At 41.3% G+C, this 20,396-nt stretch overlaps 1 protein-coding gene across 2 annotated transcripts in view; it reads left to right on the forward strand.

The window, feature by feature from the left end:
- Positions 1 to 20,034, forward strand: part of DHX35 (DEAH-box helicase 35) — a 79,549-nt gene extending 59,515 nt beyond the window's left edge. For both annotated transcript variants that reach the window (XM_036902286.2, XM_036902287.2), the window contains 4 exons: positions 2,443 to 2,524; positions 4,716 to 4,787; positions 7,063 to 7,174; positions 18,813 to 20,034. In XM_036902286.2, coding sequence (XP_036758181.2) covers positions 2,443 to 2,524; positions 4,716 to 4,787; positions 7,063 to 7,174; positions 18,813 to 18,857 — 311 coding nt within the window. In that variant the 3' untranslated portion in view covers positions 18,858 to 20,034. The remainder of the gene's footprint in view (positions 1 to 2,442; positions 2,525 to 4,715; positions 4,788 to 7,062; positions 7,175 to 18,812) is intronic.
- Positions 20,035 to 20,396: the final 362 nt, after the last annotated feature.

Genomic DNA, 20,396 nt, shown 5'->3' on the forward strand with positions numbered 1-20,396 from the left:
TCTGCGAATATTCTCTCAGTTAATCTCCCCCTTTGTGAGGCATAGGTGATAGTATCCTTATTTTAAAGATGAGCTGTAAAGTCTTGGTAAGAAGTTAAATTATGTTCAGGACAACACAGCTTGTTATCAGCAAAGCTAGATTTGCGTGGCTGAAAACCTATACTTCTGAGGAAATGGCATGTCTCCTCATTCATTCAGCATTTGTCCTTGAATACCTACTGTGTGCCAGGCCCTCTGCCATACTCTCAGCAAGTGCTCTCTTTGGTGCCTGTAATAGGCCAGGCCGTGTTCTGAATGTTTTCATAAGTTAATTCATGTAATGCTCACAACAATGCAGTGAAGTGTGTGCTGCTGTTAGCCCTATTTTATCCATAAGAAAATGGGCTAAGAGGCAGAGTAACTTGCTGGAGGTCACAGGGTGAGTGTCTGGTGCAATCAGAAGTTGAACTCAGGTAGTTTTATTCCAGAGCCTTATTTTGCCTAGATCCTGAGAGCAAATGATTATAACATGGCTCTTAGGGTCAGGAAGCAGTGCAGTGAAGGGAGAGACTCACACAGATGGACAAACTACTATGTATAAGATTATCAGTTCTCTTAGAAGAGTTAGACACATTAGTGATCATAGCAGAGAGCAGTGTCAGAGGTAGTAGGAATGCTGGGAAGAGGAGTCTGGTGGGGGCTGGCCTGGGAGGTCTCACAGCAGGCCTGGGAATGTGGTGAAGTTTAGTCAAGCAGACTAGTCAAATTAGAAGACAGTGACAAAGGACACGCTAGGCCAGGAGGACTGTGGAGCTTGGAGTGGGAGCATTTGATGCTCAGAGAACACTGATAAGTGAATAGACTCACAAGAGGGAAGAGCTGAAATCTGGGTGATGGGTAAAGTTGGTGTCATTGAAAGAAACAGGAAGCTTAGAAGGGCAGCTAACTGGGGGAAGCTGATGGAGTGAGTGCCTGTCACCTGGCAGACAGATGACCTTTACTTCTACATCTGTGTTTCTTAACCTGTTTTTCATTATGAACCACTTGCCCAAGAGAAGAGTTACATTAAATTTAAATTCTGCCTAAAAAGAGAAATTAAATACTAAGGAATAAAATTTTGTAAGGTAGGGTTGTGCTTTGGAGGCCCATAGCTGTTGTACTAAGGTCCTCCCCACACCCCCTTCCTGCCACCAAGAACCAATTTTCAACCCTTTGGAAGTGATATCAACCTGATTAAGAATACATGTTCTACATGGAAATTTCTTTTGGGCAGTTAGAGAGAAGGAACTGGATCTTGGATCACATCATGGTTAAAATGTAGATTTAGATTTATCAGTTTTGTGCATAGGAACACTAGAGAAAATTATGGAAGCTCAATAAATTATATGTAAATTTAAAACTTCTGTATGTTTAAGAAAAAGAAAGCAAAAGGTTAAAAAAATCTTCAGACATTAGATAAAATTAATAGCTTTATTACAGAATGACTTCATTTAACATATTAAAAATATATACTGGTTTCCAAGTTGACAAATGGGCAAGGGGATGGAACAGAAAATTCACAAAAGAAGAAATACAGATAGTAATCAAATAAATGTACAGTAAAAGGAGGGCATACCTTTTTGCCAAAACATTGCTGGTAAGAATACAGTGAAATGTACATTCTCATACATTGTTTATGACTTTGTAAGTTGAACCACCTTTTGGGAACTTATTTACCAACAAACTTATTTCACTGGAACAAAGATGCCATTGTTTTTAAGATACCATTATTTTATGTATCACTAAGAAAGAAAATGCTACCAAATTAATTATAAAATGCTGTCCTGATTTCAGTAAGTTCAAGTATAAAAAAAAAGTCTTAGAATTGATGAACTACAGTATGTCATGTGCCATATAAATGACATCCTTTTGCATAATAATTTGGAAAGTATCTTGTGGAAATCATCTAATAAATGGGAAGGCTTTATCCTTGGGAGATGTTTACTATAGCAGTAGAGACACAAAATAAAATGGAATGTTTGAAGATTTTGAAGAATTCCACCCTATAGCTTATAGTCTCAGAAACCCTGTTGTAGTGGAGTGTCCCAGTTTGTGTCTTCTGGAAGGAACAGCATTCCCACAAGATGCTCTCCTAAAAAGGTCACTGGCCAGCCTGTGGAATGTGCACTGATGTTCTGGTGCCCGCATTAATGTGGTCACCTGTGGCCTAGGGAGGATTTGGGGGTCCCAAGTAAAAGGAACAGTCCAGGATGCTGCCCTCAGCAGTCATTGTGGAGGGTGGGGACCTTCATAGATGGTGCCAGGGCAGATGTCCAGCTCCCAGGGGCGTGTGGCTGGGGCTGCTTCAGGAGGTGGTTGTGAGGTGTCTTGAAGCAGCCTGGAGTGGGGCCTCACAGCACGACCCTGAGCACGCAGAGCACAGGGCAGGTAAGGTCTTACTCCTCACTCTGCTCTCTCACATAGGTGATCCAGATCCGGTTCTGAGGTGCATTGTTTCAGGATTCTTTGCCAATGCAGCAAGGTTTCATTCCACTGGAGCCTATAGGTAACATGGTACCTTATGAAGTCATCTGTTAAAGGAGGAATCTTAAAAAATGATTCGCCCACCCCCACCATAGAAAACTGATATTCAGGGAAATTAAATAATTTTTTTTTACATCATGTCTCCTTCCAAAGATGTATAGCTTTAAGCAACATATCTTACCTTCTTGGGAGTGATTCTCAAATATTCAGCCAATCCACATATTGTAGAAGGATGACAATTACAGGTCTGGTAATATTTCCATTCCAACAATATGATGATAGGACTAGAGGGAACCATTCAAGATGGTTCTTCCCAGAGAAGTTACCTTTGCCGTCAGGCAGCTCATTATGTTTTGAGAGATCTGCTGGACTGGGGTAGGTGGGGCCAGCACCTCCCCTGATACATCGAGGCCACATTTGGTGTCTGGATGTTGGCACACGTCTTCATGTGCTGGATGTGCCTCCCCTACAGACCATAGCCTGTTTCTTCCAGTTCCATTTTCTAGGATAGAAAATCACTGATCATCGATGCCTCCTAATAACCTTCAGTGTAATCAGATACAGGAAAAGCTAACACCTGCTTAGTCTTCTTTTCTCCAAGTGGAATCATTCCCATTCTCTGAATTGTTACTTTAGTTTGTCTTTTCTCAGTTCACTGTAGACTCATTACTCAGCCTATTTCAAGTACAGTGATCACAATGCTCTGTTCTTTAATAAGGGAGCAATCCAGAGGCATTCTCCCAGCTTTTCTTTGGATTTCTTCTGTATATTATGTCTTTGTTAGCTTTTTCCTCTCAGAAAATACTACAGTCCTGTTGTCCTGAGGTCACCCGTGACATCTCTTGTTAATGCATCTGGAGTTGCTCTGAGCTTTTTTGTTTGCTTTTCTGAAAGCCAGGTCTCCCCAGTCTTGTGTCCTAGTAGCTGACTGTTTGAACCTAAGTACAGCACTTTACATTTTTCCCTAGTATGTTCTGTGTGCTACTCCAGGCCAAGTGCCCTTGTCTGTCAGTATCATGAGTCTGTTGCCCATCGTATGAGCTCCCCCTCGCACCAGTGAGTTGTCCATGTTTGAGGCAACTCTGGAGAGGCCTGTGATCTCCAGTGAGTACCATTATTTTGTCATCATTTTAATCACACCACTCTCCTCAAGAGCATTAATTAGCAGTTTCTACTAGCATTTAAAAAATTCTTTCACCAGTGTCCTCAACAAAAATATAGGCTACCTAACAGGGTTCAGAGTCAGTCCCTTTGAGACAAAGTTCAGTATTGGTCAGCTCAAGATCACCTGGTAGGACAGCCAGGACCCCAGGGTGCTGGTTTCATTAGTGTGCAGGGACAGCTTGGTTGGGGCACTCGACAGTACTTAACCTGCACACAGAGCCCTGGCACCCCAGAGACTCTGTCTACAGTTGGGGCAGTGACATCCTGATCTAATGTTCTCTTGTCATCTGACCTTATCGATAGTTTTGTGCTCAGGAATATTTTTTGAATTGAATTGAATCAAATCTTAGTTGGAAATTGAAATATTATTTCAGAGAAATGGATAGTTCAATATTGAGCTTTCCTTTTTCCTCTGTTTTTCCCCCATAGTCATTTTCTTTCCTGTTTGACTTTGTTTAATAGAAAAGTTTATAGAAGTAATCATTATATATTGTTTCTGTCCCCAAGGAAATTGTTTTGAAAGAGAATCTACAAATGATAAAAATATCAGCAGAGTAATATATTTCTAAATGTTTTTTCTGAATGCTCACATATTTCTTTTCTCTTTTTTGCATTATTTATTCTTGACTTCCGGGGTGGCATTGGGGAAGGGACCAACAAAGGACACTAGAGAAGATGGAATAGTTTTGTTCTTGTGAAATACAATCTGCATACATTTTTTTACAGTAGTTGACATACAGTATTATATTAGTTTCAGGTGTACAACATAGTGATTCAACAATTATGTTCATTATAAAATGCTTACCACAATAAGTATAGTTACCACCTGTCCCCACACAAAGTTACTGTAATACTATTGACCATATTCCCTGTGCTGTATTTTTCACCTGTGAGTTACTTATTTGATAAGTTTGTACCTTTTTATTCCCTTCACCTATTTTGCCTATTCCCCACCCACCTCATTTTTTGATACTACTACTAAACACTTCTGTGGGAAAACCTTGCTGTAAGTAAAATGTACTTCAGATAAAATTCTTCTGTTTCGCAAGGACTATCCGTGATGATCATGAATTACATATCCACCCTGCATCGGTCCTCTATGCAGAGAAGCCGCCTCGCTGGTAAGCCACCTTCCTGTTTCTTAGCCTTGTAACTGCCCGAAGGCAAGGCCTAGTTCTTTGTCTCTGGGTCCCCAGTGCCTGGCATAGCGCTTGAGTATGGGTGCCCAGTACGCTTTTGTTGATATTACTATACTGAGTTGTCTATAGAATTTCTATCAGAGATCTCTGTAAACAAATGGTGATCCTCCTCTCCGCACTCACCTACGTACTAAACATTCACTTTCACCCGCAGACTAGATGTTACACCCTGCACTGCACATGGCCATGTGGAGATGAATTCAGGTTCCATGTGGAGATGAATTCAGTCTTGATAGAGAGACAAACACAGGCTCCAGTACCTCAGGAGAGGGGCCTTGGTAGAGGGGTGTATGAAGTGCTGAGGTGGGCACTTCATGTCAGGGCTGGCTTCACTGAGGAGATAACATTTACTCTGGATCTGGAAACGGGAGTTTTCAGGCAGGAAGGACATGAAGGGAATACAGACTGAAAGTAGCAGGGGCAAAGCCATTGAACAGTGGAAGAACCTCACGTCTGTGGGAAGTGAGCAATCAGTGGTGTGGCTGGCCCAGGGCTTCCCAAAGGGTGCTCTGTGAAATGGCGCAAGTCTAATGTTGCCTTTGAAGGAGGTGATAAGTACAGAGGTTGAGAGTAGGCATCTCGACCTGTTAATAGCATTTTAATAGATTAACTTTATGTCTGTCTAATTTGATGACAAAAAACTGGAGCTTATATTATATATATATTACTTTATTTTCATTTTTTTAGTAATTCAAGATTCTAGAATTTCAAAATTCTAGTAAATCAATGGTATTGTAATTCACAAAAATAATGATTTTACAATGTTTTTTTTATAATGGAAATTTTAAGAATAACTGGTTCTTTACCACAGATGGAGAAGCCCTAGGAAAGGTGTGGGGGTTGTGGGGTGGGCATGTGTGAAGAGGGGAGATAATGATAGATAAAATTAGAAGGCAAAGCATCTGTTAGAAGAGACTTGGGACCCTACAGTTGTGGTTTTTGAAGTGTGATCTTGGCTAGCAGTGGCACCACCTAGAAACTCATCAGAAATGTGGGTTTTCAAGCCCTGCCCTGCCCTACTAAATCAGAAGCTGTGGATAGGGCCCAGCAGTCTTTTCTAGCAAGTCCTCCATTCTGATGGATAGTAGGTTTGAGGTCTCTTCCCTTAGACAAATTAGACTTTACCCTGTAACCAGTGCAGATCTGGAAGCTTCTTAGCCAGCGAGAAACTTTGTCAGTCCTGAGTTTAGAAATGTTACCTGTTGGCCTTTAACATGAAAGATGAGTTGAAGAGAGAAACCAAACCTTGGTTTTAAATCCGTTTTCAAGGGTTTGCTGATGCCAGGGTGATTACATTTTGGCATTGCTTAAAAGAAAAAGGCTTTTTCCTGCTTCATTCCCAAGGAGCCCCGAGGAAAGAAAGGATGAAAAGGGATTTTGGAAATAGAGCCTATCCTGAAGCAGATCCATACTGCTGAGGTGATGAAGACAGTGCCCCTCGTCCCCACGGCCTGTCTGCGGAGGGCCCCTCCCTGTCACTGGGGCCAGCCTTCATTGCTGACTCATTTACTGGCTTTCAGGGGGTGGACGCAACAGTGCAGCTGAGGTAGTTGTGAGGGAAGCCCTGAATGAACACTCCAGTCTTAGAAACTAGTGTCTCTAATATATACACTCCTAACATCTGGGAATTTGAAATTATCTTTGGATCTTTGGTGTCTGTTACCTTAGCTGCAGGCAAGGCTTTTATTTTCCCTTACGTAGTGCTATAATTTATGTATAGTGAAAGAGTATTGACAACTGTGTACACCCATCTAACTGACACTCCAAATAAGATACAGAATAGTTTCATCACTCTAGAAAGTTCACTGTGTCTCTTTATAGTTAATTCCCATCCCCATTCAGAAGCAGGCAAGCCTTTGCTTCTGTCCTTGCATTTTCTAATAAAGTCAGCAGGCTCTGTTTGGAGTTCTGTAAGTGCACACTAAGAATCCAGAAGTGTCCTGTGCTGGTAATTGAGATGTTCTGGAAATCACACAGGACTTAGAGTCTCACCTGTAAGACAGACACACTATTACTCACCACTCAGGTCATGAGGTGTAAGTGAGCAACATAAATGCGTTTGGTTAGTAAAGTGCGTGGCACAGAGAATAGATACTTGTGGAGGTGAAGGGAAAATAATCTTTACTTCGAAGTGTTGTGGTTCTTGACTGTCATCATAAGATATAGGAAATTAGCTCATGTTTTCTCCTTGTTTCAGGGTTATCTACAATGAAGTTATACAAACCTCGAAGTACTATATGAGAGATGTGACCGCTATTGAATCTGCTTGGCTGTTGGAGCTGGCTCCACACTTTTATCAACAAGGAACGGTAGGAGTGAACAGAGCCTATCCCCAAAACCACCTGTTACCTGTGCCTTCATATTTGTAAATGCACATTTATTCTCCAATTTAATGCCCTAAATTTGTTGTCCGTTCATTCCATTCCCCTCCAATAGTGCGTAGGGTGAAAAGTCCATTACCATATGTCCAAATCATTCTGGGTAAAAGCACTATACCATTTGCTCATAGTGAAGTTCAGTTAAAAAGAAATCCCTCCAATTTAGAAGATGAAAAAGAGAATGTATCTTCTGCTTTTCCTTTTTCCTTCTGCTCTTCTAAACCACTTGAAAAGAAAAATTATATCAGACTTTGGACCATGTTCACAAGGAGTGGCACAAATATTCTATGATGAGGATTTCCTCACAAAGAGCTTGTAACCAGGAATGCTGGCTTAGACCCAGGGTGGCTTAAATGCAGTGGTGGTGATGCTGAGCACTGGCTTACTGTGTGTATTTATGTTCTTCCACAGCAGGCCCATGTGCAGGATGAGCAGGGTAATGAGCCTTGGATAGTGGATTCATTGTTTCATTTTCTTCATTTTTCCAAAAATGGTCTGTTCATTGCAAAAAAGAAAGATCATACATTCTTCTAACAAGATGTTTAATTGAGGGATGGTTGTAGATGAAAGACCAGTATGAAAACAGGTAAATTATAGAGTTCACAAACTTACAGCTAAATCAGCCCATTGACTCATTCGTTTGATCTGTGTTGTGTTTTTCAATGGAGTGTTTAGTACAGTCACATTTAAAGTAGTTATTTATATGGTCAAATTTAAGTCTGCCATCTTGCCATTTGTTTTCTATTAGTCGGATTTAGTTTTCATTCCTTTTTTCTTTTTTATGGCCTGCTTTTGAATTTATCTAACATTTTTAGTACTCAATATTATCTCTTTTAGTAGCTTTTTGTAGTTGTTTTATTTTTTGTGGTTGCTCTAGTGATAATAGGTGTTCCTAATTCATCACTGTCGACCTTGAATTATTATAACACTGCTTAACTTACAATGTAAGAAACTGAACAACAGAATATGTAATCCCCCATCCCATTCTTTGTGTAGTGTTTTTTTTTAATTAAGGTATCATTGATATACACTCTTCTGAAGGTTGAACAAGAAAAACTATGTGGTTATTACATTCATACTTGTTATCAAGTCCCTCCCCATACCCCTTTGCAGTCACTGTCCATCAATGTAGTAAGATGTCAGAGTCCCTATTTGTCATCTCGGAGCTACACTGTCTTCCCTGTGACCTCACACACACCATGTGCACCAATCATGATATCCCACAATCCCCTTCTCCCTCCCTCCCTACCTGCCCTCCCTCACCTCTCCCCTTAGGTAACCGCTAGTCCCTTCTTAGAGTCTGTGAGTCTGCTGCTATTTTGTTCCTTCAGTTTTGCTTCATTGTTATACTCCCCAAATGAGGGAAATCATTTGGTATTTGTCTTTCTCTGCCTGATTTATTTCACTGAGCATAATACCCTCTAGCTCCATCCATATTGTTGCAAATGGTAGGAATTGTTTCTTTCTTATGGCTGAATAGTAGCCCATTGTGTATGTGTACCACCTCTTCTTTATCCATTCATCTACTGATGGACACAAGATATTGCTTCCATATCTTGGCTATTCTAAATATTGCTGCAATAAACATAGGGGTGCATATGTCTTTTTGAATCTGAGAACTTATTTTCTTTGGGTAAATTCTTAGGAGTGGAATTCCCGGGTCAAATGGTATTCCTATTTTTAGTTTTTTGTGGAACCTCCATACTGCTTTCCACAATGGTTGAACTAGTTTACATTCCCACCAGCAGTGTAGGAGAGTTCCCATTTCTCCGCATCCTCGCCAGCATTTGTTGTTCCTAGTCTTTTCTAAGTTGGCCATCCTAACTGCTGTGAGGTGATATCTCATTGTGGTTTTAATTTGCATTTCTCTGATAATTAATGATGTGGAGCATCTTTTCATGTGCTTGTTGGCCATCTGAATTTCTTCTTTGGAGAAGTGTTTGTTCATATCCTCCGCCTATTTTTTAATAGGGTTATTTGCCTTTTGGGTGTTGAGGCATGTGAGTTCTTTATGTATTTTGGATGTTAACCCCTTGTCAGATATGTCATTTACAAATATGTTCTCCCATACTGCAGGATGCTTTTTTGTTCTGCTGATGGTGTCCTTTACTGTACAGAAGCTTTTAGCACGATGTAGTCCCATTTGTTCGTTTTTGCTTTTGTTTCCCTTGCCTGAGGAGATGTGTTCAGGAAAAAGTTGTTCATGTTTATATTCAAGAGATTTTTGCCTGTCCTTTCTTCTGAGAGCTTTATGGTTTCATGACTTACATTCAGGTCTTTGATCCATTTTGAGTTTACTTTTGTGTATGGAGTTAGACAATAATCCAGTTTCATTCTCTTGCATGTAGCTGTCCAGTTTTGCCAATTTTTTGGTGTTGAAGAGGCTTTCATTTCCCCATTGTATGCCCATGGCTCTGTCATCATATATTAATTGACCATATATGCTTGGGTTTATATCTGGGCTCTCTATTCTGTTCCATTGATCTATGGGTCTGTTCTTGTGCCAGTACCAAATTGTCTTGATTACTGTTTGTAGCTTTGTAGTAGAGCTTGAAATCAGGGAGTGTAATCCCCCCAGCTTTATTCTTTCTTCTCAGGATTGCTTTGGCTATTTGGGGTCTTCTGTGGTTCTATATGAATGTTAGAACTATTTGTTCCAGTTCACTGAAGAATGCCGTTGGTATTTTGATAGGGATTGCATTGAATCTGTAGATTGCTTTGGGCCATTTTGGCAATATTAATTTTTCCTATCCATGAGCGTGGGATGTATTCCCATTTATTGATGTCTTGTTTAATTTCTCTCATGAATGTCTTATAGTTTTCAGAATATAGGTCTTTCACTTCCTTGGTTAGGTTTATTCCTAGGTATTTTTTTCTTTTTGATGCAAGTGTAAATGGAGTTGTTTTTCTGATTTCTCTTTCTGCTAGTTCATTGTTAGTATATAGGAATGCAACAGATTTCTGTGTATTAATTTTGTATCCTGCAACTTTGCTGAATTCAGTTATTCTAGTAGTTTTGGGGTGGACTCTTTTAGGGTTTTCTATATACAATATCATGTCATCTGCAAACAGTGACATTTTTAACAACTTCTTCACCAATCTGAATGCCTTTTATTTCTTTGTGTTTTCTGATTGCCATGGCTAGGACCTCCAGTACTATGTTGAATAAAAGTGGTGAGAGTGGGCATACTTGTCTTGTTCCTGATCTTAGAGGAAAAGCTTTCAGCTTTTCACTGTGAAGTATGATGTTACCTGTGGGTTTGTCATATATGGCCTTTGTTATGTTGAGATACTTGCCCTCTATACCCATTTTATTGAGAGTTTTTATTATGAATGGATATTGAACTTTGTCAGGTGCTTTTTCAGCATCTATTGAGATGATCATGTGGTTTTTGTTCTTTTTGTTGAAGTGGTGTATGATGTTGATGGATTTTCGAATATTGTACCGTCCTTGTATCCCTGTACTAAATCCACTTGGTCAAGGTGGGATGATCTTTTTGATGTATTTTTGAATTTGGTTTACTAATATTTGTTGAGTACTTTTGCATCTATGTTCATCAGGGATATTGGGCTGTAATTTTCTTTTTTTGTGGTGTTTTTGTCTCGTTTTGCTAGTAGAGTGATGCTGGCCTCATAGAATGAGTTTGGAAATATTCCCTCCTCTTCTAATGTTTGGAAAACTTTAAGGAGGATGGGTATGAGGGCTTCACTAGATATTTAATAAAATTCAGGAGTTTGGCCATCTGGTTCAGGGGTTTTGTTCTTAGGTAGTTTTTTGATTACTAGTTCGATTTCATTGCTGTTAATTGGTCTGTTCAGATTTTCTGTTTCTTCCTGGGTCAGTCTTGGAAGGTTGTATTTTTCTAGAAAGTTGTCCATTTCTTCTACATTACCAATTTGTTAGCATATAATTTTTCATAGTATTCTCTAATAATTCTTTGTACTTCTGTGGTGTCCATCGTGACTTTTCCTTTCCAATTGCTGATTCTGTTTATGTGTGTGCAGTCTCTTTTTTTCTTGATAAGTCTGGCTAGGGGTTTATCTATTTTGTTTATTTTCTCAAAGTACCAGCTCCTGGTTTCTTTGTTTCTTTCTGTTTTTTTTTATTCTTCTTAATTTTATTTATTTCTGTTTTGCTCTTTATTGTGTCTCTCCTTCTACTGACTTTGGGCCTCATTTGTTCTTCTTTTTCTAGTTTCATTAATTGTGAATTTAGACTTTATTTGGGATTGTTCTTCTTTCTTGAGGTAAGCCTGTATTGCTATATACTTCCTCTTAGAACTGCTTCGTTGTGTCCCACAGATTTTAGGCTGTTGAGTTGGTGTTTTTGTCTCCATATGTTGCTTGATCTCTTGTTTTAATTTGCTCATTGATCCATTGATTATGTAGGAGCATGTTAAGCCTCCATGTGTTTGTGGGCTTTTTTGTTTTCTTTGCATAATTTATTTATAGTTTCATACCTTTGTGGTCTGGTAGCTAGTTGGCACAATTTCAATCTTTTTGAATTTACTGAGACTCTTTTCATGGCCTAGTATGTGATCTATTCTGGAAAACATTCCATGTACATTTGAGAAGAATGTGTATCCTGCTTTCGGGTGGAGTGTTCTGTAGATGTCTATTAGGCCCATCTCTTCTAATGTTTTGTTCAGTGCCTCTCTCTGCTTACTTATTTTCTGTCTGGTTGCTCTTTCTTTTGGAGTGAGTCGTGTGTTGAAGTCTCCTAAAATGAGTGCATTGCATTCTATTTCCCCCTTTAATTCTGTTAGCATTTGTTTCACATATTTAGGTGTTCCTATATTGTGCACATAGATATTTATAATGGTTATATCCTCTTGTTGGACTGACCCCTTTATCATTATGTAATGTCCTTCTTTGTCTCTTTTGACTTTCTTCATTTTGAAATCTATTTTGTTTGATATAAGTACTGCTACTCCTGCTTTTTTCTCCCTATTATTTGCATGAAATATCTTTTTACATCTTTTCACTTTTAGTCTGTGTGTGTCTTTGGGTTTGAAGTGAGTCTCTTGTAGGCAGCATATAGCTGGTTCTTGCTTTTTTATCCATTCTGTAACTCTATGTATTTTGATTGGTGCATTAAGTCCATTTAGGGTGATTATTGATAGATATGTACTTATTGCAATTATAGGTTTTAGATTTTTGTTTACCAAAGTTTCAAGGGCAGCTTCTTTACTATCTAACAGTCTATCTTAACTCACTTAGTATACTATTTCAAACACAATCTAAAGGGTTTTTTTCTTTTTTCTCTCCTTCTTCTTCCTCTTCCACTCTTTATATTAGGTGTCATATTCTGTACTCTTTGTTTATCCCTTGACTAACTTTGTCAGTAGTTGATTTAATTTTGTATTTGCCAATTTAATTTTGTATTACCAATTAATTGGCCTACTTCCTTTTCTGTGGTTTTATTTTCTCTGGTGACAGCTGTTTAGCTTTAGGAGCACTTCCATCTAGAGCAGTCCCTTTAAGATACACTGTAGAGATATTTTGTTGGAGGTGAATTCCCTCAACTTTGGCTTATCTGGAAATTGTTTAATCCCTGCTTCAAATTTAGATGATAATCTTGCTGGGTAGAGTATTTTTGGTTGGATGCCTTTCTGTTTCATTGCATTAAATATATCATGCCACTCCCTTCTGGTCTGTAAGGTGTCTGCTGAGAAATCTGATGATAGTCTGATGGGTTTCCTTTGTATGTGATCTTTTTTTTCTCTCTGTCTGCTTTCAGTACTTTTTTATTGTCCTTACTCTTTGCCATTTTAATTATTTTTATGTCTTGGTGTTGTCTTCCTAGGGTTCCTTGTGTTGGGAGATCTCTGCAATTCTATGACCTGAGTGACTATTTCCTTCTCCAGATTGGGGGAGTTTTCAACAATTATTTCCTCAAAGAGTCTTTCTGTCCCTTTGTCTCTCTCTTCTTCTGGAACCCCTATAATGTGAATATTGTTCCATTTGGATTGGTCTCACAGCTCTCTTACTCTTTCATTCCTAGAGATCCTTTTTTCTCTGTGTGCCTCAGCTTTGTTTTCCTGTTCTCTAATTTCTATTTCATTTACCATCTCCTCTATCTCATCTAGTCTACTTGTAAATCTCTCCATTTTATGTTTCATTTCAGATATGGTATATTCCAAAATTTCTATCTCTATGTTGAATTCCTCCCTGAGATCTTGAATATTTTTCTGTAGCTCCATGAGCATGTTTATGATTTTTTTGTTTTGAAATCATTATCAAGAAGATTGGTGCTTTGAGTTTTACTGAGCCCTCTTTCTGGCGTTTTTGCTTATAATTTTGTTTGGACCAAATTTCTTTGCTGCTTCCTTTTTTTCTTATTTCCTGTGGAATAATAACTTTGTGTAGGTGGTGCCCTCTAGTGCCTAGAAGCTCTACTCTCTGGCACTGCTGTGCACCTGTAGCAATGGTGGGGGTTGCAGGCAAGGAGAACCGGCACCTGTGGGGAGTTGAGTGCCCAGATGGGAGGGTTTCCTGCCTTCCTGGCTGTAGTGCCTGCCTCCACTGCCAGGTCCAGGGTGCCGTGTATGCAGGGAGGAGGCTTTGTGATGCGTCCCTGTAGCTGCCATGGGCAGGGCTACCCTCTGGTTGGCCTGGAATGATGGTGGGAGCTGTGCTTGCTGGGAGGATGGAGCTGCAGACTGCATATCGCAGTGGGGGGCCTCAGGGCTGTGTTGCCAGCCGGGGGGATGCAGCATCTCAAGCTTCTGAGAGTTCCCAACCTGCTGGGCTGAGTGTGCCGAGATAGTTTTGTCCTCACACCCTTTCTCCTGAGCAGCAGGCTCTGTGTAATCTTTTCCCCTTTATAGCACCCTTCTCGCTTTTGGTAAGTCTTTTACAGTGCCTGCCTTTCTTTTGTCCTGTTCTCTACAAGTGACAGGAATCTCAGTCTCTCTGAGTATTCTACCCATCTTTGCTTTCCAACCCCACTGATCCCCAGAGCACCGTGTAATGTGGGTTTGTGCTCCCAGAGCACATCTCCAGGGGTAGCTGTTCAGCAGTCCTAGGCTTCTACTCCCTCTCTGCTCAGTTTTTCTTCCCCATCTGTGGGCTGGGGAGGGGGCAGGGCTTGGGTCCTGCCAGATTATGGCTTTGCTACTTTGTCCTTTTCTGTGACGTCTTCTCTTTTTTCCCAGAGGTAGGCAGTCTGTTCTGCAGTCTTCGGATTGCTTTTTTAGGATTAGTTTTATCTGCTGTATTTTCGTGTTTTATGTGATTTTGGGAGGAGGTTTCCGCGTGACTTCTCATGTTGCCATCTTTTTCCCCCCTCCAGAACTTCCTTTAATATGTTTTAGTGTATGTCTGCTGGTGAAATATTCTCTTGGCATTTGCTTATCTGAAAATGTCTATTTCACCTTCATTTTTGAAAGATATTTTGTCTGTATTTAGATTTTAGGTCAAAAGCGTTTTTTTGTGTTTGTTTTTTTGCTTTCCTTTTAGCACTTTAAAGAGTTTATTCTATTCCCCTCTAATTTGAATTGTTGAGAAGCCAGCAGTCATTTTTGTTGTTCCTCTGTATATAATGTGTCTTTTTCTGTGGCAGCTTTTAAGTTATTTTTCTTTATCTTTGGTTTTTCAGCAGTTTGACCTATGATGTACTTTTCCTTCTTGGAGTTCATTGAGCTTACTGACTTTGTGTGCTAATGTATCTTTTCATTATGTTTGGGAAATTTGGGACTGTTATTCCTTAAAATATTTTTTCTGCTCCAATTTTTCTCTGCTCTCTTTTGGAACTTCAATTTACATACAATTCTGAGAGTTCCCAACCTGCTGGGCTGAGTGTGCCGAGATAGTTTTGTCCTCACACCCTTTCTCCTGAGCAGCAGGTTCTGTGTAATCTTTTCCCCTTTAGCACCCCTCTCGCTAATGTTGAGCACTTGATATTGTCCCACATGTCACTGGGACTATGATCTTACTTTTTTTTCTTTAGTTTGGGTAGTCTCTTGACCTGCCCCCAGTTTGTTTCACTGGCCATTTCTTCTGCAGTATCCAGTCTGCTTTTAGCTCATACAGAAGATGTTTCATTTCAGATACTGTATTTTCCATTCTAGCATTTTCATTTGATTTTTCTTTAAGTTTTTTATTTCTCTGTTTAGATTCTCATGTGTTCACTCATCACTCTGTTTTTTACCTTTAGATCTTGGAACATATGTTTATAGTAGCTGTTTTAAAGGGCTTGTCTACTAATTCAACATCTTGTCATCTCTGGCCACATTTTCCTGTGTCTCTTGTCTAGTAATTTTTTGTTATATGCTAGACATTGTAGAAGTTATGTTGTGAAGAGTATGGACTTTGTCTTTTCCTTAGAATGTTGAGTTTTCTTCTAGTAGACAGTTAATACTCACAGATTAGTTTAATTCCATTGAGGTTTGATTTTAGTCTTTAATAGGGCTGGTCTAGAGTGACCGTGTTCCTCAGACATGGCTTTTTGATGTGTCATCTAAATGTGTAGGATGGTCAGAGAGGTCTTTGTACTCTGGCTGGTCAGAACTCCAGTGTCTCCCTGGTAAAAACCTCCAGAACTTCCATATTAGCTCACAACTCCCCAGTAACTATTTCCAGCCAGCCTTATCAAATCTTGGCCTGCACATGTGCATCTTAGTAATCAGCGAAGGATGTAAGGATAGCCCTGTGTAGATTTCTGGAATTCTTTCTTTCTGATGACCTGTCCTGCAAATTCCAGCTTTCTTAGCAGCCCTGAACTGTGATCTGTTTCCTCTACCCAGCAACACTGTTGTTTTCTGTTTAGGATTTACTTCCCTATGCTAAGGTGTGGAGGCCCAGGTGGAGACCTGGGATAAATGTAGAACTCACTTGAGTATTTCCTTTTTCTGAAGGATTATAGCCTTGTGCTATCTGATGTCCAATGCCTGAGAACTTTTGCTTTGGCTATTTTGTCTACTTTTACCTTTGCTTACCATGGAAAGGAAAGTCCAAACTCTTTTACTTTGTTAGGGTTATGACCAGACTGCACTGTTTTCAAGACAAATTTTGTATTGATTGCCACATTTAAAGTTGGGAGGTTTCACATTAAATATGGATTTCAAGTTTCTCTTGAAAGAAACATTCAATGTGCTGATAGTGGGCCTCAGTTACTGCCTGGCAGCAGTGAGCAGGGACTGAGGAATGCTGCCTGCCGTAAGTGGCACTGACCAGGTGCCACAGTCCTGCCTAACTTGTTTATTTCACATTCTCCGCTCTGCGAAACATTCTCGTTGTGACCTGTAAATGGAAGGATCTTCTCTTCCCTCCCCCTCTAGCAAGTTCAAGGGAAATTATCCTTTTAAAATCTTTTTATAATATTTAAATCTTACCCAGTCAAACAGATTTTAAACCTGTGTATTTCAAACCTATATAGTTCTTCACATATCTTTATACAGATATTTCAGCTAGACATGAGATCAGCTGTAGGGACTGATAAAAATACAAAGTGTGTTGTCTCTGCTATACTGGGTTGATAAGAATAAACCTAAAGTGAAAGAAAATCTTTTCCCTCAAAACCTCTCAGTTGGAAAGCAGCAGACTTCAGGAGCCCAAAGAGGTGACCGGAAGTACATCCTAGAGCTTGAGGAAGATGGTGCAGTTGTAGAAGCGCTTGTTAAAGTGATACAGTGCAAGCAGTTAGAGAAGGATAATCCCGATGTGGTCTTGGATTCATTTAGACTCTTGGAGAACAGAATTAATCTAGAAGTGGAGTCATTTTTCTTCTCAGCTCAAAATTATAGTTTCTTTAGGTCAAATCCACAATGTTAAAGTACAGATAGCCTCAGAAGTTTGGAGAAAATGGAGTCCTAAATTTCTGCATTTATCTCTTCTCTCCAGTGTCTCTTTTTCAGCTCATGAACTCCACTTTGATCACTACCTTGATCAGAACATTTTTAGAGAGGCTGACACCTTTAGAAATCACCAGGTGCAACAGCTTCATTGTATGGGCAATGGCCCCTCCTTAACTAAACAGTCCAAAGGTGGTATTTCTATTAACTTGGCCAAATGAACTGATTTCTCCAAGTGCCGTGTAGGTCTTCAGTGGCTGCCCATGTATGGTAAATGTTCCTTTGTTGAACAGTGTAGTGCCTCACAACCATCCACAGCCCACAGATCACCCCCAGCTCTGTTCCTGGCACCTCTGGTGTCTTTCCATTACCACTGTTTTCCAAAATGTCACTCATACCCTGTGAAGAGGCCTGAAATGGTCCAGAATCGGCTTTGTTTATACTCAACATTCTTTTCAGAATTGAGCACCAAAAAATGTTCCCTCAAGCATAATGACATCATCTCCCATTCCCAAGCTAAGACTGGGTGACTAACATTAGTTGGAGGGGTCATATTAGGCACAGTACAGGTAGGAGAGAGTTCAGACAAATTCAGCAAGACCCACAGCTGGAGAGAAGAAAAACAGGGTGACCTGCTCAGATTTGCCTTCCAGTCCATAATTGCTTCTTCCTGATTCTCAGAGATGTCTTTGGAGTCCCTCTTAACTAGGGACTTCGTGAGAGTCTGTACTCCTTTGTCTGGCAGAAGCAGATAGACAGTGGCTTCCTACAGCTCATTAGATTTGTGTCCTGTTCACTCAGTCACCTCTTAGGTTGTACTGGGGGTGTGTTGTATCTTCTTTTGCACCCTGCATTCTTTCAGGCCCTGCAGTTCCGTGTTGGCGAAGGGGGTTGTGTCTGGAGGCCATGTGGGTGTGATAAGATTTGGGCACCGAGTGTGCTGGGGATCGGCAGGCCTGCTTTGCTGGCAGTCAGGGTTGGGGCTTGCTCACGTGGAGATCCCACTGCACGCTAGGGGGACACGCCTTAGGTATCTCTTGGTTGTTAATGTGTGATTATTAAGGAGGTGTCAGGGATACCTCAGCTGGTGAACAGAAGTTCTTCACTAAGAGCTATGTTTATACACTCTGCCTTAAGTGCATAATTTGGGATTTCCAGCACTTTTGACTTTACCTTAAAATGTAAAGAATGATTGTATCCCTCGTTCCTAAACATTTGAGTATAATATTACGCTTCCTATCTTATTCATACTGGTAGAGAGCCACACGTCTGAACAAAAGATGTGCTGGCAAAGGCATCCTCTTCCGGTGTGTCTCCCTGTGCTTGGGCGATTCCGTGTGGGCGGGGCCTTGAGTACAGGCACCTGCACACGGATGCTTGGTAAGTGGTGCTTCTTCTTGGTCCTAGGGGAGGATACCTTTTCTTGACCATTCTCAAGAAATCTACGGAAACTTGGGGTGATGTCTGGCCAGGGCCCAGCGTCCTGCTCAGGTGTTTGGCGACAGAGCTGTCCTGTGGGCTGGGGCAGAGGAGAGCCGTGTCTCATGGAAGCACCCCACAGGAGAGCCCCGTGTGACCTGTGGCTCACGGAAGGCCTATTTCCTTTGTTGGTCACTTGGGCTTTTTCCCTCCAGACTCCTTCCTGGGGCGCAGGGCACTCCCGGAGAAGGTGTGGACCAGGTGGAAGCTTTGATTTGGTCTTTTATGTGGGATTATGTTGAAGTCTGGTTTTTGTCTAACCAACCACAACTAAGATGTTTTCTCTTCTCTCGTAGCACCTGTCCCTAAAAGCAAAAAGGGCCAAGGTCCAGGACCAGTGAGCCAAGCTCACCTGCAGCAGCAGGGACTGCTTGGTGCCCTTTCCTCCATGCTGCTGCTCCCCCAGCCCAAGGCGGTGAGCCGGCGTCGGCTCATATGGAACCTTCAGCTGCTCCGAAGTGGGCTGCAGCCCACGCGCCAGCCCCATCCTTCTGCTCCCCTCAGCATTTGCCTTCCCTGCTGGGATCCCGGAGGAATCTGTGCGTGGGCAGGTGTCCCGCTGTGCTGCACCCCCACAGAGCAGGAGTTGGCAGAGCCGTGCTCCTTGCTCACTCGGCACTCTCACACACCCCGAATGCTGCCTCCAGCCGGCACAGCTCTGGCCCCGCTTTGTGGGTAACGTAGAGGGAAGTTAGGCAGGCAGCTGCAGCGCCCTGTGGGTGGATGGGGTTTGCTGGGCTGGCTTTGCTCTTCCTGGAGGGGCCACGGCTCCAACAACCAAGGAGGTCCACTGCCAGGTGTGAACAAGCCTTTGTCTCTGAAGGGATGAGGCCCTGGCAACACTGCACATTTCTGCCAGAACCATCACGGGGCACGGCTGGTGGCACAGGGGCTCCAAACCAAGCAGCTTCTGTTTTCCTCTGCCCTGGCCCCTGTTTATCTGCAGCCAGACTTACAAGGATCGGGATCCACAGAGAGGACTCGTGTGCCCTGTTCTTTGTTGGCCAAGGACTTCTCTGTTTCCCAAGTGGGCTCAGCTTTCTCTCTGCGTACGATACCATGTCCTCTTGCCACTGGCCGAGCACTAGTGAAAGCTCATCAGCTCAGACCCCGTGGGGATCCTCTGCAGCAGGAAGTCACAGCAGTTTAGAGGCTCTAAGCTTCTGTTGCTCAGGACCATAACTTATGTATTCGTTTTTGGTCTGTTTGCTTGGGTCTCAGGAAACCATACAGGGGCGGCCCTCCCAGCAGGCACGGGTCTCATTGTTGCCCCAGTGCTGGGATGATGTTCACTCCAACACATGACCGACAGATTTTTTTTCCCCTTACTGTTTCAATGACATTTATTTAAAAAACACGTAGCTTGAAAATTATTTTTGTACTAATGTTAGTTTGATGTGCCACTTTTGGCACCAAACATGTATGTCATTTTTATTTCCATTTTATAAACATGTAAATAATAGTGATATTGTTAAAAATAGTAAACCTTTATACCTCAAGTAAATGTATTCCCTCCCAGCTCTGGTTTTCGTGGTCTGTATTTTAACATGGTCTAATTAATTCTTCCAAGTGGGAGCCTGGCATTAGCTAAGAAACCTGATGCTGTAGCATTAATTAGCTTTTAGGGTCACAGGGACACAGGAAGCCCCATTAAGCAAGATAGTGGGGTCAAATGCACTCAAGACCTTATTAAAGCAAACCACTAGACATTGTTTAAGTGAAGAGCCGGAGAGGTGCTAATTCTTGCCATTTGCTGATGGGGATTTTTCTGTAGCAAGGTCAGAGTTCAGGACTGGGGCTGATCCTAATAAGCATCTGTTGGGGTGGAGGGAGGAAAGGGTACGGGTTCCACACTCTTTGGGGTAGACCAGACATCCAAA

Source organism: Manis pentadactyla, chromosome 5 (assembly GCF_030020395.1).
Source record: "Manis pentadactyla isolate mManPen7 chromosome 5, mManPen7.hap1, whole genome shotgun sequence".
Lineage (NCBI taxonomy): Eukaryota > Metazoa > Chordata > Mammalia > Pholidota > Manidae > Manis > Manis pentadactyla.